This window comes from Leiobunum rupestre, chromosome 1 (assembly GCF_980474605.1).
Source record: "Leiobunum rupestre chromosome 1, qqLeiRupe1.1.hap1, whole genome shotgun sequence".
Taxonomy (NCBI): domain Eukaryota; kingdom Metazoa; phylum Arthropoda; class Arachnida; order Opiliones; family Sclerosomatidae; genus Leiobunum; species Leiobunum rupestre.
Genome location: NC_143384.1, coordinates 91,064,625 through 91,076,367, shown reverse-complemented (window position 1 = coordinate 91,076,367; position 11,743 = coordinate 91,064,625). Strand labels below are relative to the sequence as shown.

General features: G+C 35.7%; 1 protein-coding gene across 1 annotated transcript in view; it reads left to right on the top strand.

Annotated features, from left to right (window-relative positions):
• The first annotated feature begins 3,606 nt into the window (after positions 1–3,606).
• Positions 3,607–11,743, top strand: part of LOC149968891 (multidrug resistance-associated protein 1-like) — a 47,824-nt gene continuing 39,687 nt past the window's right edge. The window contains exons 1-3 of the mRNA XM_090169291.1: positions 3,607–3,911; positions 6,748–6,915; positions 9,203–9,429. Of these exons, the coding sequence (XP_090025417.1) occupies positions 3,657–3,911; positions 6,748–6,915; positions 9,203–9,429 (650 nt within the window). The 5' untranslated portion in view covers positions 3,607–3,656. The remainder of the gene's footprint in view (positions 3,912–6,747; positions 6,916–9,202; positions 9,430–11,743) is intronic.

Genomic DNA, 11,743 nt, shown 5'->3' with positions numbered 1-11,743 from the left:
CCCTAAGTAGACACAGGTAGGCAAACTAATACAAAAACTGTTGAGGCTACGTGATTTCTTATCGTTTGATGTATAAATTGCCATCCTAAGTTAAAGAGTGGGTGCTGCCCATCCTCGTGATAACCGGGTGGGCAAACCAATTTAATAGCTGTTGAGGCCATGTGATTTCCTATCGTTTGATATATAATTTACCATCCTATGTTAAAGAGTGGCCACCGCCTACCCTCAGGATACGCGGGTGGGCAAACCAATACAAAAGCTGTTAGGGGCCATGTGATTTAGTATCTTTTGATATACAATTTACCATCCTATGTTAAAGAGTGGCCACCGCCCACCCTCAGGATACCCGGATGGGCAAACCAATACAAAAGCTGTTGAGGCCATGTGATTTAGTATCTTTTGATATATAATTTACCATCCTATGTTAAAGAGTGGCCACCGCCCACCCTCAGGATACCCGGATGGGCAAACCAATACAAAAGCTGTTGAGGCCATATGATTTCCTAGCGTTTGATATATAATAGGTGATTATGAAAAAGAATTACGCGCAGAGGCTCACGGGAGTTGGTTATTTTTTGACAAAGCGTCGGCTGCTTAAATTCGTCTGCACCTACCGAGCCCCCGATCGTCTGCGTTTAGTAAAAAGCACCAACCATGGATTGATTGTTTGAAAAGTTAGTATTTTTCTAAAATTATTAAAAATACATAAAGTTAACTAATTTATTATATATTTTTTTTATTTCTTATAGTTCTAGACCAAGTATTGGTAAAGAAACAAGCCCAATTTTAGTTGACATTGTAAAGGCTGTAAAATAAATGACCACAAAATTAGGATTTAAATCTAGATTAAACCTGCAAATGAATTAAAATCAATTTGGATAGAATTTTAAAATATTTCATTTAATAAATCAATTACCTTAATTTAACGACTTTGCAAACTTATCTCAAAACGAAAAACGAAAAAATCCTTTCGATTGAACAATGAAATTATAGAAATCTCGCTAACCCTTGCCCAACTAGCCAGACGAATTTACTAAAAGGGCCAATTTTGATACTTTCAACTTGGTAGTACTTAACCATATCACGTGACCACCGATATTTTTCATAATCACCTATTTACCATCCTATGTTAAAGAGTGGCCACCGCCCACCCTCAGGATACCCGGATGGGCAAACCAATACAAAAACTGTTCAGGCCATGTGATTTTATATTATCTCGGTGATTAAATTAGTATTTTCTTAGAGCAGATATTTAACATGGATAATTAACAACTGCATAAATCTTATTATTGCAAGAATGTATTTATGTCCTAGAATATGGCAAGACGGAGATTCTGTCCCCATGGTCGCATACTTTTCAGCTTATGGGCCTGTGGCCAAAGCCCTAGCCAAAGTGCTAGCCCATTGAAATTAACATGTTTGATTCTAGCAAAGCAGACTTTTGCAACACGCCCTAAGTTCGACTGCTTTGAATTTTTTGGTCTCACTCTTTCAAGTAGACGCGAGCGTAGACGATCCCAATCTTTTACTTTTATTGTTCTATGAGACCAAATTGTTTTTTTTTGATAACTCTCCCTTTAAGGGGGTTGGTTGGAGGGGGCGGAAATTAACGGCACTGCGTGCGCGTCAAAGAGCTCTATCGAATGGGACCAACTTGTTTTTTTCGGTCACTTTCCCTTTAAGGGGGTTGTTCGGAGGGGGCGGAAATTAACGGCACTGCGTGCGCGTCAAAGAGCTCTATCGAATGAGACCAACTTGTTTTTTTCAGTCACTTTCCCTTTAAGGGGGTTGTTCGGAGGGGGCGGAAATTAACGGCACTGCGTGCGCGTCAAAGAGCTCTATCGAATGAGACCAACTTGTTTTTTTCGGTCACTTTCCCTTTAAGGGGGTTGTTCGGAGGGGGCGGAAATTAACGGCACTGCGTGCGCGTCAAAGAGCTCTATCGAATGGGACCAACTTGTTTTTTTCGGTCACTTTCCCTTTAAGGGGGTTGTTCGGAGGGGGCGGAAATTAACGGCACTGCGTGCGCGTCAAAGAGCTCTATCGAATGAGACCAACTTGTTTTTTTCGGTCACTTTCCCTTTAAGGGGGTTGTTCGGAGGGGGTGGAAATTAACGGCACTGCGTGCGCGTCAAAGAGCTCTATCGAATGAGACTAACTTGTTTTTTTCTGTCACTTTCCCTTTAAGGGGGTTGTTCGGAGGGGGTGGAAATTAACGGCACTGCGTGCGCGTCAAAGAGCTCTATCGAATGAGAACAACTTGTTTTTTTTCGGTCACTTTCCCTTTAAGGGGGTTGTTCGGAGGGGGTGGAAATTAACGGCACTGCGTGCGCGTCAAAGAGCTCTATCGAATGAGAACAACTTGTTTTTTTTCGGTCACTTTCCCTTTAAGGGGGTTGTTCGGAGGGGTTGAAATTAACGGCACTGCGTGCGCGTCAAAGAGCTCTATAGAATGAGAACAACTTGTTTTTTTCGGTCACTTTCCCTTTAAGGGGGTTGTTCGGAGGGGTTGAAATTAACGGCACTGCGTGCGCGTCAAAGAGCTCTATCGAATGAGAACAACTGGTTTTTTTCGGTCACTTTCCCTTTAAGGGGGTTGTTCGGAGGGGGTGGAAATTAACGGCACTGCGTGCGCGTCAAAGAGCTCTATCGAATGAGAACAACTTGTTTTTTTCGGCCACTTTCCCTTTAAGGGGGTTGTTCGGAGGGGGTGGAAATTAACGGCACTGCGTGCGCGTCAAAGAGCTCCATCGAATGAGAACAACTTGTTTTTTTCGGTCACTTTCCCTTTAAGGGGGTTGTTCGGAGGGGTTGAAATTAACGGCACTGCGTGCGCGTCAAAGAGCTCTATCGAATGAGAACAACTTGTTTTTTTCGGTCACTTTCCCTTTAAGGGGGTTGTTCGGAGGGGGTGGAAATTAACGGCACTGCGTGCGCGTCAAAGAGCTCTATCGAATGAGAACAACTTGTTTTTTTCGGTCACTTTCCCTTTAAGGGGGTTGTTCGGAGGGGGTGGAAATTAACGGCACTGCGTGCGCGTCAAAGAGCTCCATCGAATGAGAACAACTTGTTTTTTTCGGTCACTTTCCCTTTAAGGGGGTTGTTCAGAGGGGTTGAAATTAACGGCACTGCGTGCGCGTCAAAGAGCTCTATCGAATGAGAACAACTTGTTTTTTTCGGTCACTTTCCCTTTAAGGGGGTTGTTTGGAGGGGGTGGAAATTAACGGCACTGCGTGCGCGTCAAAGAGCTCTATCGAATGAGAACAACTTGTTTTTTTCGGTCACTTTCCCTTTAAGGGGGTTGTTTGGAGGGGGTGGAAATTAACGGCACTGCGTGCGCGTCAAAGAGCTCTATCGAATGAGAACAACTTGTTTTTTTCGGTCACTTTCCCTTTAAGGGGGTTGTTTGGAGGGGGTGGAAATTAACGGCACTGCGTGCGCGTCAAAGAGCTCTATCGAATGAGAACAACTTGTTTTTTTCGGTCACTTTCCCTTTAATGGGGTTGTTCGGACGGGGCGGAAATTAACGGCACTGCGTGCGCGTCAAAGAGCTCTATCGAATGAGAACAACTTGTTTTTTTCGGTCACTTTCAGCTTACCGGTCGAAGAGAGCGGCCGCACATTTTATCGCTCCCTAAATCTTGATAAAGCTTATCATGTCATCGTGCAAAAAATGTAATTTAATTTTTAGTAGCGATAACGCCAAAGATATCATTGAATGTACGACGTGTAAAGCCTTCTTTCATGTATCCTGTACTAATATTAAATCGGAAGAAAATTTACGAAAATTAGGAACACGTAAAACAACATGGAAATGCGAAAATTGTAAAAAACCTAATAAACCAGACGATAATAAGGAGACCTCTGAAGAAGAAACAATGGATGGAAACCTCCAACAACTTATGCAAAACGTAAGCTACATTTTATCTAAAATGAAAACCTTAGACGAAATACAAGTGAAAGTAAATAAAATAGATAAAATAGACGATATTGAAACTTCAATAAAAATTTGCTCGGGAAAAATAGACGATTTCGGGAAAATCATACAAACAGTCTGCGATGACGTAAAACTAGTAAAAAAAGACAATGAAGACTTAAAAATAAGAAACAAACACCTTGAAGCAAAAGCAATTGAGCATGACTTTAAAAATAACGAACTTAAACAAGAAAACCTATTGTGTAACCTGGAAATAACTGGAATTGACGAAACCAAAAATGAACAAATATACGATATTTTAATAGCTGTCGCTCACGAAATAGGCATAAAAATAACTTCTAACGAGATAATTGATATGTATAGATTGCCTAAAAATAACAGAAACACAGCAATAATTAGAGTCAAATTTATATCTAGTAAGATACGTTACGATTGGATAAAACAATTTAAAATTAAAAAACAACTAAAAGCCAACGACATAAATACGTCTTTAAATAATAACAACGTATATATTAATGAACAATTAACGCCATTAAATAAAAAAAATCCTATACGAAACAAAACAAATTGCTAAAGTAAAAAATTACAAATATGTATGGGTAAATGATGGTAAAATTTTTTTTGCGTCAAGATGACAATTTGAAGGCTATTAGAATAAAAACATTAAGCGATCTTACATTAATATAAGTATTAAATTTATATTATTTCATATGTTTAATGATTCTAATGAATTTTTTGAAACTAACATTAATAAAAAAATTTTGAGCGATGATTTTCAAATTGAAATTTCCGATAATAATGCCTACAAAATATGCCATCAGAATATACGTCGTCTACAAAAAAATTATGAAGAATTTGTTGTATTTTTGGATTCGCTTGATTATTGTTTTGATATCATTGTTTTAACTGAAACATTTACGATTATTGATAAAAATCTATTTGATATAAATGGATATAATTCAGTTTGCTCTAATAAATTTCAGAATAAAAATGACGGAATTTTAATATATATAAAAAAGGCATTATGTTTACCGAAAATAATATTGATGTAATAGGTGCAACGTCAAAAGTAATTGATGTTCAATTATCAAATAATGCTATGTATAGAATTATTGCATGCTATAGGTCTCCAAGCAACAATGTGACTGATTTTATAAATGGCCTAAATGATAACTTATTGGAGATAACACGAGTTGGGAAAATTATTTGGATCGGAGACTTAAGTATAGATATTTTAAATTATAATGACAAAAACTCTGCAGAATATTTATCAATATTACACGAAAACAGCCTAAATTCCTGTATTAATAATATAACACGAATAGAATCTAAAACTTGTATTTACCACATATTTATTAAAACAAACAATAACGAGTGAATGAATTCTTATGTCATGGAAACAAATATTACAGATCACTATTTAACTTTTATCGCTATTCCAAACAATGAAAATAAGACTATTCAAGAAAGCTTAATGATAAAAAATATTCCCGACTATTACGCATTAATAAACCTCGTTCGAAACGAATCATGGACTGATGTATTAAATACAAATGACTGTAACCTAGCACTGAATCAATTTGTGACGACCCTACAGAAATACATAAAGGCAACTACCACTAGATATTGTATAAAACAAAATCATAAAAAACAGAAGTTGAAACCCTGGATTACCCCTGCTTTAATAAACTCAATAAGGAGAAGAGACGTTTTAGCTAAGCAACTTAAAAAAGAACCTTTTAATTCAGAACTTAGAAAATACTTAAGATTATACCGTAATAAATTATATTCCTTACTTAGAACAACGAAATATAAATATTTTAAAGACAAAATTGAATACAAAAATAATGATCCAAAAAGTGTCTGGAAAGCGATAAATGAATCTACCAAAAAAATGAAAAATTATGACACTATTAAGGAAATAAAAATAAATGATGAAAAGATTACGGTAAAAAACAATGCTAAAGATATAGCAAATCATTTTAATAGATACTTTTCTTCTGTGGGCCCAAATTTGGCTAAGATCATTCAAGATAAAAAATATAGTAGTAATAAACAGTCAAATTTAATAAATAATGATAAAAGCTTTTTTTGGAAGCCAGTTATACCAAGTGACGTAGAAAATACTATAAATAATTTAAAAAATCTAAAATCAAAAGGACATGATAATATTGACGTAAAAACACTTAAATTACTTAAACAACATATTTCTATACCCCTGACTCACATAATAAATATCTCATTATTGACTGGTATTTTTCCAGAAGTACTTAAAACAGCAATAATAATTCCTATTTATAAAACAGGTGATAAAAAGGAAGTAGGAAACTATCGACCAATATCCTTGTTAAGTAACATATCAAAAATAATTGAGAAATTAATAAAAAAACAATTAGTAACTTTTTTGGAAAAATCCAGTTACCTATCACAAAATCAATATGGTTTTAGAACAAGTATAGGAACAAACGATGCAATATACGAAATAACTAAGGAATTATATTCAGCTGTAGATAAAAACAAAAAAGCATTAGCGATATTTTTAGACTTAAAAAAAGCTTTCGACACTGTTTCTCACCCAAAAATACTGGTCAAATTAGAAAAAGCTGGAGTCAGGGGTCTAACATTAAAATGGTTTGAAAATTATTTATCAGGACGAAAAACTTTAACAAAAATAAATAATACCCTATGTGATACTGAATTGTTAACTTATGGACTCCCCATAGTTTCCCATAGCTGTAGTTTATTTGGCGCTTTTTCTATGAAACTAGAAATTAATGATTTATGCTAACCTTTTTCTTTTTTACCTTTAGGGAATAAATTTGAGCGGTGGTCAGAAGCAACGAGTCAGCTTGACCAGGGCTATTTATTTAGACAGAGACCTTTATCTTTTGGATGATCCTTTGGGTGCAGTTGACGCTCATACTGGTAAACATATCTTCAACAAAGTGATTGGGCCCAACGGACTACTCAAACATAAGGTGATCCAGCTCGTTTCAAAATAGTCGTTGTTTTATTAATGAACAATAATAATATTATTATTATTATTATCAATATTAATCAGCTAGGCTAATACCCAAAGCAGTACCCGGGATCGAGGTCAACTAGCGACCTTTACTGCCATTAGTTCAGGTGGCCGGGTTAAATTGTGTAGGAGGATAATACCAAGCCCTAATACCACGCGAGCCAACACTACCCTACACTTCCTATTACCATATGTAACATAATTAGTCATAAGTATGCCACTGTACCTTTATTTAATTCAAAAATTTTCACAAACGGTTTGTTTCACCACGAACCAGTAAAAAGGTGGACTACCTTAGATTTTAACCTTTTTATTCATCCTAGTAATTTTGGGAGTCACACTATTGGCTAGTAACATATTTATTTAAGCCAATGGAAAACCTCTAAATTGAGAAGGAATTTTTTGCGTCGGAATTTTAGTCAGCCCAATGTAGCTTTATTGAAATTTATAAACTCGCTCGGTTTGTGCGGATGAAGTTAAATTATGAGTTATTAAAACCCATATCAAGCCTAGAAGAGTTAGGCCTAGGCTCAAAAGAATCTGCAAAGACTCCAACCTTGTAGATGAGGCAGAAAATCTCAACCTGAATTTCAACTATTTTTCCCAATAAACTTGCTTCTTTTATTTGACAATGCAAATTTATTTTAGAACGTGATTCTCCAAAAATTTCATTAATTGGCAAATTAATTACATTAACAGAACTTGACACTATATTGTAGTTCATTTTAGCTCCTAAGCCTTGGTTGTTCAAACCGGTTTTTTACTAAAATAATGGCGGTTGGTTTATCAGACGTAGAGCTAATTATACGATGACATTATCGGCATTTGAGATTCGATGACGTCAAATATTACGTAGGGTACGGATGACGCAATATCTGTGAAACAAACCGTTAGTGAAGAAATTGAGCTAGTGGCATACTTATGAGTAATTATGTTACATATGCTATTACTGTTAACCTCTATAAGTATTTGTAATACCTTTCATTCGTTCTCGTTTCGATTTCTCAAATTTCTTACTCGATCACCATTCTCAACTAATCTTTTTTATCTTCTCTCTATACATTTAACTTTGAAATCCAACTTTAATTTTCTTTCCAATTACATTTCATCAAAAACTTGTCTCATCTCGTGATAATCTCTTTTTAAAAGAATAATAAATATATTCAGAAGATAAAATTCGTACTATGTCAGCTTACCTCATCTCATCACCTCTCAGATTCTGTCAGTGGCAGAAAAACGAGCATCACGTTAGCTTGGTGCGTTTAAACTTTTATTGTTAGCATGTTATCTATCGTTTTGCATCGTATGTTAAGCCGCGTTCACAAAGACGATAATTCTGAAGTGAATGGATGAAGAGCATTCCGCTTTCGGCGGGGTGATCCGACTTCAGCCTTTCTCTTTCTCCTTCTGCACAAAGTCAGCAGTTCACAAAGACTTACTTTACTCGCGCTAACAGTTACACAGTTTTATTTGTCGCACCCATAGCGTACTGAATACACGAGGTAAGCAAAGTCTTTCGTTCCCTCGGGCTCCATTACCTCTCGAGAAAACAGGTGTTTATGTATCACATGACCAACAAGACGTCATAACCGCTTCTCTATTGGCCAAAACTGGCACGTGATTTTCAGCCGAAGGTCGAAATATCAAACTGGAGTAGATACGGGTTGACCGCCGATTTCCCTCTAGTCTTGAGAAATGTTCTCTCCCCTTTCGACTTTCGGCGGGTTTGGGAACCACCGATTTCTAACTTCGTCTTCTACCTTACGCTTTTCAACTTCAGCTATTTACCATTTTTAACGTTTTTGTGAACGCGGCTTTACTGTCTACGATATAAGAAGTTAAAGCATTGATACAATTTTAAATTTCGATTTTTATGAAAATCATCCTTGTTAATCTAGTTCCTTTATTTGTAAAATCTTCACCCAAAATATTCTGAATATCGTCAACTTAAATATCCCATCTGCGGTCCTCGCGTGTAATTAGTTAAAATAATCTCCTAAATGCTACAATTATTTCTTTAGAAATTCTTCTCTCATAACGAGTAATTCAATGTTATGTCTTTCACTGCACTAACTTGAATTTATCTTTTGTTAAACTCATCTCAATCTCTTTTACTTTGGATTTTTAAAGCTATCATTTTTCTCAATCACTCTCATTGAAGAGACATAAGTAGCATTGTTAAAAGACAACAAAGTTGATCATAGTTATCTGAATAATTTCGAGGTATTATCTCTTTATTGAAGACCAGAGTGTTAGTGACGCACAATGTAGCGGTTCTCCGTGAGGTGGACATGATATACGTCATCAAAGACGGAATGATCTCTGAAAGTGGAACGTACAGAGAGATTTGGTCCAAAGAAAGCGCTTTCAAGGATTTCCTCACCGAATTTGCCAACGATGAAAACTTAAATACCAACCAAACAGAAAAGGAAGATCTGCTAGTAGCTCGTCCTTTCTACACACCGAAGTGGTATAGTTAAATTAATTTCATTTCTTGTTTACTAAAATTTAAATCTAAATAATTTATTTTAAAACGAAAACCAAAACATAAGTGATGCTAAATGATCCGTTTTATCAGTTATGCCGAAGCAGTAGTTATATATATATTAGGTAGTTAGTTAGGAGTCCAAAATAGCACATTCAAGTGCGAACTTTAGAGACAATGATAAAATGTAATTTTCAGAGAAATGGGTGGTTAGTTTCCGTGTGAAGGCCCTTCCATTAGCGCAGCTATTCAAAATGGCGGTCGATGAGATATTAAGCGAATAGCTCTAGAAATTTTAAAGAAAGGCCAAAAATCAGTGAAACTAAATTGTTTAAAATGGTTTAAGTGTGCTTTCAGTTGAGCTGCTAAAGTAAAAGAATACGGTCCCAAGAGAATTTTAACACAATGGAAATTTTTGCTTAAGCCCCGGTACATGACGAAAATAAAAATGTGTTTAACTAATACTAAACCGCGCCTCATGTATGACTCTAAGAAATGCTTAAACAAGAACCCTGATTTACTGTAAATCAGATATTTATATCAAAAATCAAAATTTAGGCCAAAGAATCCAACAGTAGACCGGTTTCGCCCTTTTGGGGTTCATCAGTACTGTGTAGGAACTCTGGCTATCCTCGGAAATCTACATAAATTTTGACTTTTGATATGAATATCTCAACGTTGGCATTCAATGGAACCCCGAGCGTAAAAGATGTCTGCTGAATAGTGACCGCCATGCAATAATTGGCGAAGAATTTCACTATAAGTTGCAATGGACTGATCACATATAGGGCACTCTAAATGTCTATTAGTTTTACTGATATCGGCAGATTTCCGAAGATAGTCAGAGTTCCTACACAGAACTGATGAGCCTCAACAGGGCGAAACCGGGTTACTGTTGGAATCTCTAGCTGCAATATTGACTTTTGATATAAATATCTTAAAGTTGGAATTCAACGGAAGCCCGAGCGTAGAAGATGTCTGCTGAATTGCGACCGCCATGCAATAAATGGTGAAGAATTTCACTATAAGTTGCAATGGACTGCTCACATATAGGGCACTCTGAATGTTTAATATTAAAACCCATTTTTCAAACATATTCTCTTGAGCGTTTTGCTCAACTACACGATTCAATCAACTACCTGCTGTTATATTTCAAATTATGGGAAGCAATTAGACGTTTCATGTTGGAAAAACAGTAACTTCAAATAATGTTAATTGTACTTTATATTTATCGTACCTAGAACAGCTTTATACTTGCTTAGTTTTACAGGAAAAATAACCTATAATTTTACAGAAACTTTCCTGGTAATTTTCTTGCAGGTAAATTCCTGTAAAATTAACAGCAATTTTTAACAGTGTACCAGCGTTACCTAAGACTCCGGATAGCGCTACCTTCCTTGACCTATTTGTTTTATCTACTAATGCGAGTACAAGGGGTCATCAGGCCAAATTAAGTAAACCTTTAGTAAAAAGCTCCGCACGCTATCGTCAATTATCAAGCCGTGTCATAAATGATTGGAATGCGATACCGTCGGACATTATACAATCGTCTTCCAAAATTGCTTTCCGAATGGCCATCACAATGTGACTCTCCAATCCAGATTCGTCTATTATTTCCGAAATAGTCGCACCCCCTCCCCTTAATCCTCAAAATTTTTAGTAAATTGTTATTATTATTCATATTACATTTTTCAGAGTATATTCACTTTTATCTATCTTTTATAAAATTGTTAATTAGCATTTTCGGACTGCACATGAGCCTGCTGCGGTTTCGTGGTCTTCGTTGTTGATATCAGATATAAATAAATACAATAAAAACAAGTTCTCGAAACAAAAAATAGAGACATTTTGATTTATTTCAAAATAAGGCACGTGTTGTACTTTATTTGCCTAGGAATGTATTTAAAATTCATTTGACTAGTTTTTTAGTTTACTTTTCCTTTTGTTTTCACAACCATATATAGAATATTTGGCACCAGGCATTTTCTGAAAATTTATATCCTTAAGTTCTTTATTAATATTTCAATAAATTATCTTTAGCATTCAATGAAACATATTTCCCTACTAAAATACTATTAGGCCTAGCGCTGTTAGTGTTTTGTTTTTAGTCTTAGTTAGAAATCATTGACCCTTTGAAAATTAGTTATTTTAAGTTTTAATTTAATTATAGAAAACTTACAATTTACATTCAAAGCCAAAAGAAAATTCAAGATGTGTAGCGGATACGTGGCTTAACCCCTCACGCTTGATCATTAAGCTCCTCCCACACCAAAAATCAAATCGTCTCGTTTCTCATTGT